General features: G+C 37.4%; 1 protein-coding gene across 1 annotated transcript in view; it reads left to right on the forward strand.

Moving 5' to 3' along the window:
• The window catches only part of ENAH (ENAH, actin regulator), a 171,928-nt gene that overhangs the window by 144,605 nt on the left and 9,367 nt on the right, over positions 1–17,956 (forward strand). The window contains exons 5-12 of the mRNA XM_008059379.2: positions 1,020–1,333; positions 3,219–3,329; positions 5,799–6,103; positions 7,074–7,219; positions 7,380–7,437; positions 8,268–8,316; positions 13,864–13,930; positions 16,584–16,646. Of these exons, the coding sequence (XP_008057570.2) occupies positions 1,020–1,333; positions 3,219–3,329; positions 5,799–6,103; positions 7,074–7,219; positions 7,380–7,437; positions 8,268–8,316; positions 13,864–13,930; positions 16,584–16,646 (1,113 nt within the window). The remainder of the gene's footprint in view (positions 1–1,019; positions 1,334–3,218; positions 3,330–5,798; positions 6,104–7,073; positions 7,220–7,379; positions 7,438–8,267; positions 8,317–13,863; positions 13,931–16,583; positions 16,647–17,956) is intronic.

The following is a 17,956-nucleotide window of genomic DNA, read 5'->3' on the forward strand; positions in this document are numbered from 1 at the left end:
TCTCCACATTGCTATGAAATATAAGATCAAGAAAACTTTTTTTTAGGTATGGTTCATTGGTACAGCTTTTCCTAAAGAAAATTTGGAATTTGTATCAAAAATCTTAAGAAGCTCATACTTTTTAAACCAGCAAATCTTTGTTAATATTGATCAGGTAGGAACAGTTGGAAAAGAGTTCAAAGATGAAGATAAATGTTTCCTATGGTATTAGTAATAATATGAAGATAACTTAATATACTTCCATAGGAGACTGCTTAAATTAGACAGCTAAACAATAGAATATTATGCACTCATAGAAAATAAAGATGCTCAACTAGGTGCCTTAGGAAGGCTTTCACAATATATTAAGAGAAAGGAAAGCAGGTTTCATAGTAGTGGGAAATAGGATTCCATTTTATTTGGTTTTAAAGTTAATGTTTGTAATTTTATATGAGGAAAAGTCTGGAGGTATATAATACCAAATGTTGATTATAATTGCCTCTGGATGTGAGGTTTCAATTCTTCTTACTTGCCTTTTTTTCATTCAGTGAATGTTTATTGAGCTATTGCTGTGGCCAGCCATTGTCTTTTCTGAGACGATAATGTGTTACTTGTATAATTAAATTTGCTATTAGGGAGGACATTACAGTTTACAAGTTTTTTCATTAAATGATTAAAATAATGGCCTTTGGTTATTAAAGTGGTATGCTGAGTTCTTTGGAAAATTCATTTACTTGCAGTACTTTTTTTAGGAAAAGCACAGAGTAAAATGAGACATTAGTATAATGTGCTGAAGCATTCAGCCAATATGAGGCTAATCCGAGAAATTATTTCCATTTGTATGAAACATAAGTCATCTCTTTCTAAAGTAGCCATTCTTCATGTGGGATAAGAGAAGTTGATTGCATGCTCTGTGTTGCTTTTATTTGAATCAGAAAGTTCACATAGTTCCATTGTGGAAAGAATAGCTTTTTAATGGTGAGTAACCATAGATGCATTTGGTTAAATTTTTTTTTTCCTTGTTTTTTTTAAAATTTCAGACAGTTACAAGAACAGCAGCGACAAAAGGAGCTGGAGCGGGAAAGGCTGGAGAGAGAAAGAATGGAAAGGGAACGGTTGGAGAGAGAGAGATTAGAAAGGGAAAGGCTGGAGAGAGAGCGACTGGAACAAGAGCAACTGGAGAGAGAGAGACAAGAACGGGAACGGCAGGAACGCCTGGAGCGGGAGAGGCAAGAAAGACAAGAGCGGGAGAGGCTGGAAAGACTGGAACGTGAGAGGCAAGAAAGGGAGCGACAGGAACAATTAGAAAGGGAACAGCTGGACTGGGAGAGAGAGCGCAGAATATCCAATACTGGTAAGAAGCTTACAAACTATTCTGTGTTCTTCCATCCACGCTTAGATGATGTTTTAGGCAGATATGTAATAAAATATTTTACAACTGAGATGCTTGGGATTTAGCAATACAATTTGAAATTATGAAAAATATGCAGCAATTACTACTTTAACATTTTCTTTTTATTTCTCTCTGTATTGCTTTTATTGCTTGGAGACTTAAGAAAGCTCTTGGAAATTTTTACTCAGGCATTCTAATTCTTCTAACTCCCTATAAATTGACTATAAAATGTAAGTGTGTTTTTATGGGAAATTTTTTATATTGGATGAACCTGGAATATATTTCCCTCATGAGATTGCTTAGATTGTCTGAAATGCCTTAGCATTATATAGTACCTTTCAGCAAGAAATTTGCTTGATTGTATCCTAAAATTTTTGAAGGAGGAATTAAAATAGTAGGTAAAACATTCTAAAACTCACTAGTTATTTAAATATATTTTCTAGTATTGTGAAAATTCAGTGGAAATTACTAAACCTGATGGAGTTTATTAAAAGACTTACATAAGGGACAAGATGGCTGAAAGTTTAAGATATTTTAACATTCATTAAAGCTAGCATTTATTGTAGAGTTTAAGAATTTTTATTCCTTATGACCTATATCAAAAGTTTCAATGTAAGCTGATTAGATGTTGATTGGTTGGTTAGTTGGCTTATTGTTTAGATTAATTTATTTATTTTTAGCTAATTACTTTCTAGAGTTAAAACCAACAAAAACTTTTCCTCAAATAAGCATTGAATAGGAGGTTCCTCACCCTTTGTAGTAAACATTTAGCTAGTTTTGCTATTTGTTTAAAAAAAAAAAAACTGAATTTTTTCTTCTGTTTATGGACCTATTCATGTAATTTTAATGTCCTTTCAGTGGGCTAAATAATAAAAATCAAAACCACTACTGTCCTTTATCTTGTAAAGATAAATTAATTTATGAATCCATTTATTAGAGAAAAAGGAAACCTATTTCATCTTCTTCTGGATCCCAAAATGTGTTTACAAGTTAAAATATTCTTGGGTAAAAAGAGTTATTTGCACATGTGCCTAATTCTCTGGTGCTAACTATAGTCTACGTTTATACATTTTGTCTGAATGCTGGTTTTGTGGCTTCACTAGCTCCCTTTTTCTCTCTCCTTTTTTATCCTGTCTCTTGCTGCTGCTTTCCACCTTCTGTCCAGCTTCATCTTCAGACAGCTCCCTGTATAACGCTCCACTTCCTGAGTATTCCAGTTGCCAGCCTCCTCCAGCACCTCCTCCATCATATGCTAAAGTCATCTCAGCTCCAGTATCAGATGCCACTCCTGATTTTGCTGTAGTGACTGCTTTGCCACCTACTTCCACACCCCCTACACCACCACTGCGACACTCAGCGACACGTTTTGCAACATCTTTAGGTTCAGCCTTCCACCCTGTTCTTCCCCATTATGCTACAGCTCCTCGTCCTCTGAACAAAAACTCTCGACCTTCTTCTCCTGTGAACACACCCTCTTCTCAGCCTCCGGCTCCGAAGCCCTGTGCCTGGTCTACTTCCAGCTTTTCGCCCCTCCCTCCATCCCCTCCAATAATGATTAGCAGCCCCCCAGGCAAAGCTACTGGTCCCCGGCCTGTCCTCCCGGCTTGCGTTTCTTCTCCCGTGCCCCAAATGCCTCCCTCACCGACAGCGCCCAGTGGGCTGCTTGACTCTGTAGCGTGTCCCGTGTCGCCGCCGCCTACCTCAGGGCCAGCAGTTCCGCCGCCGCCTCCACTGCCTTCCCTCGCATCACTCTCACACTGTGGATCGCAAGCTTCTCCTCCTCCAAGCACCCCTATTGCCTCAACTCCCTCATCCAAGCCTAGTGTTCTCCCTTCTCCCTCTGCAGCTGCCCCTGCCTCTGTTGAGACTCCTCTAAACTCTGTGCTGGGAGACTCTTCTGCTTCTGAGCCAGGCTTGCAGGCAGCCTCTCAGCCGGCCGAGACTCCAGCCCAACAGGGTAAGGCTTGTCGTTATCGCCCTAATCACTGGGTAGGGTGGTTTTCATAGTTGAGCACCTATGTGTATTTCGTTTTTAACTTAAAAAAGTAAAGTAGAAAATAAATGTTTTTATTCCTCTGTTGGATTAATTGCATTTGGAGGATCCATATGAGAAATTTCCATATTGAGCTAGGTTTTGGTATCTTCTGCAATATTATAGTTAAAGGTGTTTTCTGGTATTTCAGGGTCTCTGGAATCAGTTCTTTCACTAGGAAAACTTGACACATCAATCTACACAGTAAATGTTATCTCAATTGGTTTTCGTTAGTTTCTGGGAGACTTAGAGATATATTTAGTGCCCATCTGTAGTCATTAGATATATCATCCTAGAATTTCCTTTGGAACAGTTCTGATCTCGGCTTTTCCTATTGGTCTTCTCAAGTTGGATTTTCAGGATGGGTGCCAGCCTAACCCTGTGGAGCATCCTGACTTTGCAAGAGGGGTAGAGAAGAATGGCAGGTTTTGTATATGCGCTAAAAGGTTCCAAGGTCCAAAATTTTAAGAAGTAGTGGCTGAAGAGATGATTGAGAGACAATAGCGTCCTCTGCAGTTATTCTCCCCCCGCCCCCATCCCCACCCCTGGCTTTTATGGCAGCAGGGAAGGGAGGAGGTAATCGCTAAGTTAATTATTTGAGGCCAGGCGAGCCTGTAATCCCAGCACTTTGGGAGGCTGAGACAAAAGAACTGCCTAAGCCCAGGGATTCAAGATCAGCCTGGGCAACTTGGTGAGACCTGTCTCTAAAGTATATCAAAAAACTAGCTGGGTGTGGTAGCTACTTGGAAGGCTGAGGTGGAAGGATTACCTGAGCCCAGCAGGTCGACGCTGGAGTGGCCATGAGTGAGCCACTGCACTTCAGCCTGGGCAACAGGGTGAGACTCAAAAAATAAAAATAAATTTAAAAAGTTAATTATTTGAAAGTAGAGACGGGCTTGATTCTGTAAGTAAATAGGAAGATGCTTAGCAACTTTAGTTTTTAAAATTATGATTTAGGAAGGATTGCAGAAGGGAAACTGAAAACAAATTTGTACTTAAGAAACAGTATTATAATATAGATTTAAACATCTCTTTTTTAAAAATCTTAGTTTTTAAAATAAAATAATAAAACTTGTTATTGCTGTGTATATATTTTTCTTGTTGCCTTATCAAATTTGCTTAAAAGTTGAGTCAAAATTCTAGTATGTGCAATTTAGTATCATTGACAGTTATTCTGACAAGAGAGATGCAGACAGCCTGACAAGGTTAAACAACCTGCCTGCTGTATCCTCAGAACTCTAATAGCCTGTAGAAGATGGACAGCCTATCACCTCTATATGCTTTTTTGAGCAATTTGTATTTTCTGGTTATGCAACTCCTCAAGCTGAAAAGGTTAGCAATTACCACCCAGTGTGCAAATAACATTTTATTTGTCCTAAAATACCCCTTTTAAGCCTTAACGAAAGGAGTGCCTACTATTTCAGTATTCTGTTATTAAATAAATTCTTGTTTACTCCCTTTGTGATTTTACAAGATTTGCACATTTCTCTTCTTACTCCCTATCTTGTAGGATAAGACAACTCTACACTTCAAATTTTATTTTATTTAATTGTTTCTGAGAGTTATTTTGGGGTTTTTGATTTGTACTAGTAAATTTCTTCAGTGATTCTCACCCCTGACTATGCACTGAATTTAAATGTGGAATATTTTTAAAATACTGAAGCCTGGGACTCAACCCTTCATATTTTTAATCCAGCCACTTTGCTATCTGTAAATAACTAAATGTATGTCTTCACTGTTGTAAAATTTGCAGTCTCCACATTTAAATTTTACATGGATTATTTTGAGTTTGTTATTTTGAATAGTTCTACCTACCATCATATGCACTAGTTTATTTTTTCAGGGATGCTTACCTCTCTCCAAAATTTTAGAAGTGTTTATTTTGTTAATTTACCAAATCCCCATTAAGAAAAATCTAATTAGATGATATGTTGCATATTTCTATTACTAAAGCTCTAACATTAAAGTAGGTGTACACTTTGGGTTTACATTTCAGTATATTTTAAAACTGAAACTTTAAAATTATGATAAATTGAATTCATTAATATATAGGAAATCCCCAACATATGAACGAGTTCTGTTTCAAGAGCACGTTTGTAAGTCCAATTTGTTTTAAGTCTGACAAAGTTAGCCTAAGCAACTAGCATAATCAGCTATATTAGTACTTTATATATTTAACAGGCTGGGCTGATACCTAGTGGAGAGAAATAGTACATTTAAAAAACCTGAGGTGTGCATTGTTAAAGTTCATAACTTGAAGGTTCGTATGTAGGGGACTCATTATATAGCAAATGTTTGAGTCAGCATGGCCTTCTCCATACCTTGCCATGTGAAATAAAGTAATATCGCTTAGCTGTGTTGTTGGTGATCTTACCTGGCATTTCTTTCTCTCAGGCATTGTCTTGGGACCACCGGCACCACCACCCCCTCCCCCACTCCCACCAGGCCCGGCCCAGGTTTCAGCAGCACTGCCTCCTCCCCCAGGACCCCCTCCCCCACCTCCACTCCCATCCTCTGGGCCTCCACCACCTCCCCCTCCCCCTCCTCTTCCTAATCAAGTGCCCCCTCCTCCTCCACCGCCTCCTGCTCCTCCCCTCCCTGCGTCTGGGTTTTTTTCGGGATCCATGTCCGAAGACAACCGCCCTTTAACTGGACTTGCCGCTGCAATTGCTGGAGCAAAACTTAGGAAAGTATCACGGGTAAATACCTTTCCACATTATTATATTTTTAATATATTGATTATTCTTTCTAAATACCTTGAAGTATTGAATTTATTGTATTCTGGTTTTATGATTCTAATTTTATGAACTGTGTTATTGACTTAATTAATTAAAAACTGAAACAGTTTAAATCCACAGAATTGTTACACGAATTGGATAGTTTCTATACTTATCACCTAGATTCATTAATTAACGTTTTACCAATATTTGTTTTATTATTCCCTCATTGTGTATGTTTCACCATATACATACATGCGTTTTGTCTGAATTATTTGAGTGTAGGTCAGAAACATCATGCTCCTATTTTCTAAATACTCCAGTGTGTATTTTGTAAGAACAAGGACATTCACCTACGTGACCATAGTATAATGATCAATATCAGAAAATATAGCATTGATAATATGCTGTAATCTATAGTAATTCACATTTTATCTATAGTCCAATAATGTCTTTTGTGACAATTTTTTCATAATTCAGAATAATCTTTTGCATTTAGTTATAATGTCTCTTCGATTTACCTTAATCTCTGACATTCTTCAATCTCTTATGATATTGACATATCTGAAGATGATAGGACAGTTATTTTTGTAGGTTGTCCTTCAGTGTGGCTTATCTGATGTTTTCTCAAGATTAGATTCAAGCCATGTGGTCTTTTTTTTTTTTTTGCAAGAATATCACCAAAATAAAGTTGTGTCCTTCTCAGTGTATAACAGGAAGATATATGTGATATTGTTTCATCCCTTTATTGGTGATTTCAATTTTAATAAGCTCCCACTGGTACATAAAGTCAATGCTATTGCTCTATCGGTTCTTAAGAAGGTTAAAAAATTAATATTTAGGTAGTTTTAAAAAATTAAAGCTGATGTATCTTTCTGTTTTGAATGTATATATGAATAAACATATGGATGCCTAACATAAGAGTTTATTGTGTATGTATATTCTCGTTAAGATGGAGGATGCCTCTTTCCAAAGCGGAGGGAATGCCATTGGTGTGAACTCGGCCTCATCTAAAACAGATACAGGTCGTGGAAACGGACCCCTTCCTCTAGGGGGTAGTGGCTTAATGGAGGAAATGAGTGCCCTGCTGGCCAGGAGGTGAGAAATTTCTTTATAGTGGACATGTCCAGAATGAAGAGGATTTTGTTAATTTTATTCCTAATATAACTTGATGCAGTTCTTTGCTCTTATAGAAGGAGTCATTCTTATACTAAGAGTTAGGTGATATTTTAAAAATTTTGATTTGCCTTCTTTGTAGGAGAAGAATTGCAGAAAAGGGATCAACAATAGAAACAGAACAAAAAGAGGACAAAAGTGTAAGTGAATAAAGATAGTCTCCTATCTGAAACTAAAATTTGAAACTCAAGCACAGTTCATCCAAGAAATTGTGTCACCATTTGTTTAATCTGTACTTAATTAGTTTGAACTTAAGTTTGCTAATGTTCAACTATTCAAAATGCAAAATGGCTTGTTTTGAGTGTTACTTATAAGTTTTTAATGGTATTCTTAGTAAAACGAGTTGAATGTGTGGAGTGTGGGGAAAGCACTAAAGTTCAAACCCTGTAGGGTTTAATTCTGTTCCCAAGTCTAACTTTAAATGAGTGAAGGACCTTTTACTAGGTTTTTTGTTTCTTAGGATTTCATTTTCCTTGCATTAATTTAAAATGAAGAGATTAGATTAAATAAACATCTTTTTTTTACATTTTCCCCTGTGAGCTCTGTGGTTATTAACTGTGCCCCTTAAGAGGGTTACTTTCATGGCCCCTCCCTGATTCAGCTGGGCCACCTCTGCTTTATCTGGTCTATATATTGGTGTTTACCAAACAGCATAATTGTTTTCCTTGCAACACTTGGTCTTCCTTAATGCCATTTCTCAAATCTGTCACTTGTATCTGGCTTCACAGCATTGGCTAGGGCTAGTTCTCAGTGGGAACACATGAGGAAAGGAGCTATGGGGCAGGTCAAAGGGAGAAGTGGTAGGAAGGTAAGAGGTAGGAAGCTCAGACTGAAATGGAAGGGAGAAAAGATAGATGAAAGAAAAGATGAGGAGAAAAAATAGTTAAAGGAGACGTGTAAGACATTAAATATATACAGCAATGAGGTTCTAATAGATGTGATGTTAATATTTGTTTTTCTATATATTTAGGAAGATTCAGAGCCTGTAACTTCTAAGGCTTCTTCAACAAGTACACCTGGTAAGTTCCAGAGAAATATTTTAACCTATATAAACGTTCTCTAAATACTCCCCCACTAAAAATCCCCCGTATTTGAACTAAGTGGCAGATTGGTTGCCAAGATGCTGACGTTCTTAAAAGCGTTGACTTTTTGAAAGCATTGACTTTTTTCCTCTGCCTTTTGTGATCCCAGAAGTCACTGTTGTTTTCTTGTTGATGTTGAGAAATCCGTTAAAACTCACAAGTTTTTTTCTTACAGCTCTCTTTGAATACTGTATTTTTACACATTCTTTGTATTATTGTTAATGATTTGAGATTATTAACTAAAACAGTAAGAATACATTATTAGATGAAAGGGAAGTATTTCTAATAGTTGATTCTTAGAGGTAAAAATTAGGCCATTGCTTTCATTAAGTTCTGGCCAAGCCATGTGTTCTTTGAGCTATGTTTTCTTAGCTTTGGCCCCCTCCCCTACCTTGGGGAGGTGAATCCTTTCTCTCTTTCTCTCTCTAATTTACTTTTTAAAAATAAACTATATCTTCCAATCTAAAAAAAAAAAAAAAAAGGTAAAAATTAAGTGAGCATATTAAGCTAGCACTGCTGTCTATGACAGAACTTTCTCAAATTGAGAACGTTGTCATTTTAGCCATGCATTTGGGTAATATGGATATCAAAAAAATAAAACTTCTAATTTGTAAGCTTAAAAAAATCTCTTAAAAACCTTTGGGAAGTGTTCTTGAATTCAGTGAAATAGTTGATATTAAAAACTCTTGGCATAAAATATATTACTTAGAATATTAGCAAAATATATGTTACTGGAGGTACTTACTGAGGACTATTTCCAAAATAAGAATGTGAGGTTGTTACATATTCATATGTTATTTCTTCATGTTTGACTAACGATTAACGATCTTTAGTTCATATTTGACTGAAGACTGGATATTCTGTTCACCTTCTTACCTATTTTGGAATGAAGTGACATAAAAAAACTTGAGGAATTAATATCTAGAATGGTCCATAGAAAGCCATTATTGAGAAACATTTATATTAATGTCTGAATATTTTGATTTAGAGACTACCAGCTATACCTGGAATTCTGGTTTTTTTTAAACTTTTGTTTTTGTGATTGTAACGCATCCCCCCATCCCTCATTCTCATTGAATAGTGACTATCCTGTAGTCTGATTGCTAAATCATAATTAACATTGCAACTTTGTGAACTAGTTTTCTTCAGCCTACCCTGTTTTTCCTCTGAATAGGACTTAGTTTATGTTGTCTTCATAAAAAATTCACTGATTTGTGGCCCACTTATTTTAGCTTCATTCTTCTTATAAACCAAAATTAATTACATTTGCTGTTATTAGGATCATACGTATTTTTAAACTGATTTGAGGTTATTAACTGACAGTAAAAATACATTATTAGATGAAAGGGGAGTATTTCTGGTAGTTAAATCTTAAAGATAAAAATTAAGTGAGCATGTTAAGCTAGCACTGCAGTCTATTTCAGAGCATTCTCATATTGAGAATGTTGTCATTTTAGTCATTCCTTTGGGTGATGTGAATATCTACAAAATAAAGCTTCTAATTTGTAAGCTAAAAAAATTCTTTAAAACTTTTGGGAAATGTTCTTGAATTCAGTGAAATTCATACTTTGGGGTCATAGAAGCTTTAGCATATAAGAGCTGTGGAACCTCTCTCCAGGAGGAAAGAGTCATATTTTTATAAGAACTTGTTCATAATTTCAAAATGTTCATGAATTCCCTGAAGGTTATCCATGGACTCCAAGTTAAGAACTTTTTATCAGCCAGGCTGGGTGGCTCAGCCTGTAATCCTGTGCCTTGGGAGGCTGAGATGAGTGAATTGCCTGAGCCCGTGGGTTCGAGACCTGCCTGGGCAACTTGGTGAGACCTCATCTCTACAATAAATTAAAAAAAAAAAATTAGCTGGGCGTGGTAGCACACGCCTGTAGTTCCAGCTACTTGGAAGACTGAGGCAGAAGGATTGTTGGAGCCCAGCAGGTCGAGGCTGTGGTGGCCAGGAGCAGCTACTGCACTCTAGTCTGGGCGACAGAGTGAGACTCCAACCCAAAAAAAAAAAAGAACTTTTTATCTAATACTTATCACCTTATTCAAAATATGAAAAACTAAACACAGGTTTTCTGTGTATGTGTGTGCCATATATATAAAATTAAGGGTTCATCAGAAGGGCTAAGGCTTCTCTTGTTTTCTACTTGTTTCATTCAGTTTTTAAAATTGACATTGAAAGGTAAAGGTCCTAGGTCGGGCACAGTGGCTCACTCCTATAATCCCAGCACTTTGGGAGGCCGAAGTGAGAGAATTGCCTGAGCCTGCGGGTTTGAGACCAGCCTGGGCAACATGGCAAGACCTCGTCTCTACAATAAATCAAAAATTAGTCAGGTGTGGTGGCACATGCCTATAGCTCCAGCTATTTGGAAGGCTGAGGCGGAAGGATTGCTGGAGCCCAGCAGGTCGACACTGGGGTGGTTGTGACCATGCCACTGCACTCCAGCCAGGGCGATAGAGTGAGACTTCAACTCCAAAAAAAAGAAAGATAAAGATCCTGAGCACAGCCAGGCACAGTGGCTCATGCCTATAATCCCAGCACTTTGGGAGGCCAAGGTAAGAGGATTGCCTGAACTCATGGTTTCAAGACCAGCCTGGGCAACTTGGCGAGACCTCATCTCTACAGTAAATCAAAAAATTAGCTGGGCATAGTGGTGCATGCCTGTAGTTCCAGCTACCTGGAAGACTGAGGCGGAAGGATCACCTGAACTCAGCAGGTTGAGGCTGCAGTGACCATGAGCGTGTCTCTGCACTCCAACCTGGGCAACAGAGTGAGAAATCCAACTCAAAATAAAAGGATCCTGAGCGCAAAAAACGCATGATCCAACTGGGAAGATGGGACACACAGCAGTGAAAGTTAGTCTTTTACAACCAGCGTTGATACTGTGTAAAGTATCAAAGAGGGAGTAGGCCATATGTAGAGTCACCTGAGTCATCTTTGTGAGGTAAAGGGACATTTTACTATGCTTTGAAGAGTATTTAGTTTGGCTGAAAGCAAGGGAAGGTGTGATTTGTTAGGTAGTAAGTATAGCATGAGCAAAGGTATGGAGTTGTAAATGAGCAAGAAGAGACTAGGAAATAGTAAATAGACTCCCTGACAGAAATGGAGAACTCTTCTTTTTTTTCCTTAATTTTATTTTTTAATTTTTAGTAAGAGTCTTAACTCTGTTACCCAGGTTGGCATGCAGTGGCACGCTTATGGCTACCATAGCCTCGACCTGCTGAGCTCAAGCAATCCTTCTACCTCAACCTTTCAAGTAGCAGGAACAACAGGCATGTGCCACCACACACAGCTAATTTTTTGATTTATTGTAGAAACAAGATCTTGCAAGTTACCCAGGCTGGTCTCAAACCCCTGTACTCAGGTAGTCCTCTCACCTCAGCCTCCCGAAGTGCTGGAATTACAGGCATGAGCCATCAGTCCTGGCGTGAAAATTTTTTTGAAGAGTATTGGGGGGAAAGGTTGAGAAAGTGAATTAGAAACAAAAATTTTCAGACAGGCTTTTACTAAAAGATCAGGAGTTTAGACTTTATTCTGCAAGTATCAAGTTGACATTTAATCCTCTGAAAATGTTTTGGACACATTAAAATGGCACTTGTGAGCATGTGCCATAGAAACCAGGGAGGACTGAGGTAGACAAGTTGAGATGCTCTGTACCAGGTCCAATACAATAAAGGCCCTCTGAAGGGAACCCAACCCCTGCCTTTCTGGAGCCCCTTGGAGAGAAGCAGGCTTGGTTTCTCTTCCCACAGAGCTGAACTGAACAGCTCTTCATCACTACCAGATCAGCCCTTTTAAGGTTAAAAGATGGTTCTGGTTTGGCTGATTGAGAAGGAACTTCAACCAGTGTTAAAAGGTAGTACTTGCTACATCTTATCCACTCTGGAGTTACTACCTTATCCTTCTGCCTGCCTCCTCTTTGGTGACAGTGTCTGGTCCAGTTGTCACTCAGTTTCATTCAGGACTTCCCTCTGTTCACTTGCTCTAGCTGGTGTCTGTTGGATGTGTTTCTGATTCTGTCTATCCTGAACCCCGTCTGGTTATTTCATGTCCCTTACTGACTCTGGAGCTTCCCACTGCTGTGAGCACATTGAGAGAATGTGTTAACTGTTAGAAGACAAAAGAAAAAATAAAAAAGTTAATGAAAAAGGAAGGAATTGAGTAATTAGAGGATTAAAGCAAGATCACTTGTCTTGAGAGTCACACCTAGATGCCTGCTAGCAGCAGAAATCCAGAACCAAAAGCAGTGGTTTGTGGGAGAGTTTGATTTTAGTTTTGCATATGTGTAGTTTGAAGAATACTATAAGCTACCTAAGTGAGAATGCGCAGAAACCAACTGAGGGACTACATTGGAACTCGGAGCAGTTTCTTAGTTAAAACTATACAGTGAGATCACAATTCCTAAATAGAGTTGATTCTCATGTAGCCCAAATTCTTTCCTTTATGACAAGATTCCACTTCTATTCTCACCCAGTCATCTAGTAAGGCCAATGACAGCATTCGTGAGTCAGCCCAAATAAGAAAAATAATTCAAGCACAATAGACAGCCAACTAGTGAGTCACTAACTACAGCGTGTTATTACAAAATAATAAAAGCTTAGAGTGAATTTATTTATATTTAACTGGAATTGTCTGCTAAGACCCAAGAATTGGTTGTTTAAGAAGCAAGGAAGTACAATAGGATTCCATGATTCTGAAATCTGTAGTTTTTTTCCAAGAGGACTATTTGGATTTAGATGAAATGTTGAAGTACGTGAGCACATTATACTTTATGTTTTATCCTCGGCACTAAAAATAGGTTAAAATAATGTAGGTGATATTAGCCCATTCTAATTAATTTAAACTATCCTAATTAATTAAAATTATCCTACCCTTATTCTTATCTTGTCTTTATTAGGAGAAACTTCTTACCATCTGGTTTTTAGAATGATAGTATTTTGGATTTAGCAATCTAAATTTTTCCTTAAAAACGTATCACACTTGCTTATTAATTTCTTCTCATTTTAAGATCTGAAATTGTGCAAATTAGAACCCTTACAGGTTTTTATTAAAGTTTATAATTTAAACCGGGCTCGGTGGCTCAGCCTGTAATCCCGCGCTTTGGGAGGCTGAAGTGAGTGGATTGCCTGAGCCCGTGGGTTCGAGACCCGCCTGGGCAGCGAGACCTCATCTCTACAATAAATCAAAAAATCAGCCGGGCGTGGTAGCGCATGCCTGTAATTCCGGCTACTTGGAAGGCAGAGGCAGAAGGATCGCCGGAGCCCAGCAGGTCGAAGCTGCAGTGGCCTGGAGCAGCCACTGCACTCCAGTCTGGGCGACAGAGTGAGACTCCAACTCAAAAAAAAAAAAAGTTTATAATTTAAATTTTAATTTTTATTACTACCACATAAACAGATACAGTAATTTAGTATTTTGTTACTTGTTTTACATTAACTCTGGAAGCATGTAAGATGCTTAATAACTTTTGTTCCTTATTTTTAAAGAACCAACAAGAAAACCTTGGGAAAGAACAAATACAATGAATGGCAGCAAGTCACCTGTTATCTCCAGGTATCAATTTTTTAATCTACATTTTATGCTTTATTTGTATCAAAAAGGAAATGAATACTTTTTCATTGTAGAAAAAATTGAATAGTACACTAGAAATTATGCAACGGCTCTCATAAAACACCTGTAATACTACTACTGTTGAGCAACTACTTAACCCTATTATATTTTTACTAGTGAGTGTCTGATCAATTCTACCCTACATTTATTAACCAGATTATCTGAGGATTTTTTTCTAAATAGTTTTTGGAAGAAATCTTTATGTTTTAAACTGAAAACCAGCAGGAGAGAAAAAAACTGTACTTTTAGAGAGAGAGAAATAAATCCTAAAACTTTGACTTTGTAGGGTAGAAAGATTTATTTCTTGGCTGGGTATGGTGGCTCATGCCTGTAATCCCAGCACTTGGAGGGGCCGAGGCAGGAAGACCACTTGAGCCCAGGAGTTTGAGACCAACCTGGGCAGCATAGCAAGGCCTTGTCTCTACAAAAAAATTTAAAAATCAGCCAGATCTGGTGGCATGTGCCTGTAGTCCCAGCTATTTAGGAGACTGAGATGGTAGGATCACATGAGCCCAGGAGGTTGAGGCTGTGGTGAGCCATGTTTGTGCCACTGTGCTCCAACCTGGGTGACAGAGTGAGACCCCAACTCAAAAAAAAAAGTTATTTCAGTTGAAACTTCTAAGTACTGTGAAGTTAGAAAAGATAGTGCCCAGGGACAAGACTAATTAATGCTTATTTCTACAAGTGGCATGTGGGCACATTCAAGCAAATTCACTAGTCCTTTAGCTAGGTATGACTAAGTTTTATCAGAGCTCTTGAACATAGATGAAACATTTTCTTAGTTTATGAGACAGTTTAAAGGGCTCATATTTTTCTTCAGGGAGTATGTATCTAGAGACAAAAAAATATTTTGTCTTTTCTTTCCGAGCTTTTTGTCTCATAAAAAGCAAACTCTAATTATAGAAACCTAATAAAGAAAAGTACAAGGATAGACTTCATATTATCACAAACCTGTTCTGTGTTATCCTAAGTGTCAATTTGGTTTGGCTTTTTGTGTGGTTCTTTCTGCTGGTAGGAAAGATTTGACCATGATATAATTGTTTAAGCTCCATAAAGAAACCAGGCCTCTTTGAATGTATGAACGCTTTTAGTTTCTAAGTGAAAGATGATCATATTTGACTTTAAAAGAAAAAAGGGGAATTGCTTTTGTTGGATATGTGTTTTCAATAGAGTAGAAAAACTGCACGTTTGTGTTCCTTAATTATCTAACTGGGGTGCCCTTCTAACATTTATACATCTCTACAAGTTGTTAAAGATTTTCTTCAGTGGCACATTATGAAGCCTAATTTATCGAGTCCATAATAAGGAGTAGAGATGTGGTGTGCCATTTGTCCTTTGAAGATGTAAATTTTGACAGGAAAGACTCCTTTATTCTCTTTGCCTTGTTCTTTATATCTGCTTCATTGATAGGCATTTCATGGTGAGCCTAAGCCTAAAATGATGGCAAAAGTCACATCTTAGAAGCAACATGGAAGAGATTCTCCAAGTGGAATATGTTTGGTTTCATTTAGTAAAGGAAAAATTATTCTTTGAAAGATTTTTTTTTTTGGCTTCTAAAGGAAATTAAGTGCACTAAAGGTTGCTGTTTTGAAAATAATTTTATATAGATTAGTTGAATCTTGGTTCTTGATATCAGTAATGCGTTGTAATCATGTTCCAGCTCTATTAGGTGGTTTTCTTCGCCTTTCCTTAAACAGAAATTCAGAAACACTTGATTATTTTCTACCTGACCACTCATCTGTCTTTTGTTAGATTTGCTCCAACCACTAATATGCATGTCTTAAATTTTCACCAAAAACAGTTTTAACACAGAAAGAATTTTTGTGTTTAAAAGGTGAAGAACTCTATTGCTTTTCTTCTTACCTCCCATTCCTTCTGAAAGGAAGTATATTGGCCATTTTATGTTTTTATTTAAGTATGCCTCATACTTGCACTGTAGTGAAAGTACTCATGTCTCTCCTGAACCTCTGTCAAAATTATGTTTGTGGTAAGATGGATTAATGTTTCATAATATACATGAAATATTTCATTATGCCATATTTATTATGTGAAGATGTCAGATAGTAGAGTAAAAGTAAGAATCTTGTGGTTAAAAATCGTTTAAACTATGACTGGAATGTAGAATTTGGAAAGTTTGTAAAATCTTCCTGTGGTTTTTATTAAGAGCTATGGCCTTGTATTCAAGATGGGGGAAAAAGGTCATTTACTTATCTCCGGAGAAGTTAGTTTTGTGTACTTAAAGCTACAATGATTTTTATTATGCTTTTTATTTGAGTCTGTTACTCAATATAAATGTCTTTGATTGTGTTTTGATACTTGTTGACTCTTTGTGGTGGGTAGGTTTTACTATGTCTGCAGCCTATACAAGTAACCATTGTGTAAAAAAAAATTTTAACTTTCTGTAATTGTCTAGTAAACAGATCATCGCTTAACTAAAATTAGTCTTAAAATATCTTCAAAAAAAGATAAAGTTAATGAATTCCTTTATCTCTTGTTTTGTTTGCTGTAACTAACAACCTGTAAAACAGAAGCATAATGAGAATTACTTTTTAAAGTTCTATTGTATATCCCTTTAAATGGTTTTTCCCCTCCATAGACGGGATTCTCCAAGGAAAAATCAGATTGTTTTTGACAACAGGTCCTATGATTCATTACACAGGTATCATCCTGCTGTGACTTTGTGATTTGAGACTTTTAAATAACATGTTCAGGATAGGGCTGAGCTTTTTCTACCTGGATTGGTAATCACCACAAGGGAGATATTGAGGAAGACTGAATCTTTCATTTTGAACTTTATGTTGAACACTTTAAAAAAAATCCTGCCATCACTTCATAATTGGATTAGGATAAATATAAATGGTAAACATAAAGAAATTCTAGAATGGAAATCTAAGGCCACATAAGTTATATAGGCTGTTTATAGCTTTAACGTTTTATAAAGGCTGTTTTCATTATAAGACAAGGCTTTTAAAAAGTAGAATAGAGGATCCTGTACTGTTTGTTATTGGAACACAAGAGACTATTATAGCCACAATTGTGGTTAATTTATTCTTTGAGGGAAATCTCTGTTTACTGGATACTTTGTAGTAAATTGAGTATCTTTAACAACCTAATATCTAACATACCGAGGGATTGTTTTCTAGAATAAGCCCTGTTATACCATTTTTTCAAATTCAGAAGACTTAAGATATGAACTATTTATTTCTTAATTTTAAAAATTGACCAAAAAAAATCCTCAGATGCTTTTTAGCTATTTGTAGAATTAATTTGGCAGAATAGGGACTTAAATACTGTAGTATAGTTATTTTATAGACAGGTGTCTAAAGGTAACACTCTCTTTTTTTTTTTTTTGAGTTGGAGTCTCACTCTGTCGCCCAGACTGGAGTGCAGTGGCCGCTCCCGGCCACCCGCAGCCTCGACCTGCTGAACTCCGGCGATCCTTCTGCCTCAGCCTTCCAAGTAGCCAGAATTACAGGCACGCGCTGCCAGCCCGGCTGATTTTTTGATTTATTGTAGAGATGAGGTCTCGCTGCCCAGGCGGGTCTTGAACCCACGGGCTCAGGGAATCCACTCACCTCAGCCTCCCAAAGTCGCGGGATTACAGGCTGAGCCACCGAGCCCGGCAACACTCATTTTTAAAGTAATAAAAACCTCATTTTTAAAATCAATTCTGGGGGAGGGGGAGGGGGAGTGGGATTGGCAATTGAGGGAACCTGTGAGGGGAGGGAAGGGCACACCTCATCAACAAGGATACTTGGGTGATCAATGTTTGTATATCTAACCCTGAATTGTACCCCACATCTTTATAATAAAAATTTTTTAAAATAAAAATAAATAAATGAAATTACATACATAAAATAAAATCAATTCTGGTGAAAATCCATAGGTTAGAAATAACTGAAATAGCTGGGCTCGGTGGCTCAGCCTGTAATCCTGTGCCTTGGGAGGCTGAGGTGAGTGGATTGCCTG

Source organism: Carlito syrichta, unplaced genomic scaffold, assembly GCF_000164805.1.
Source record: "Carlito syrichta isolate Samal-C Ts95f unplaced genomic scaffold, Tarsius_syrichta-2.0.1 Scaffold304017, whole genome shotgun sequence".
NCBI classification, from domain to species: domain Eukaryota; kingdom Metazoa; phylum Chordata; class Mammalia; order Primates; family Tarsiidae; genus Carlito; species Carlito syrichta.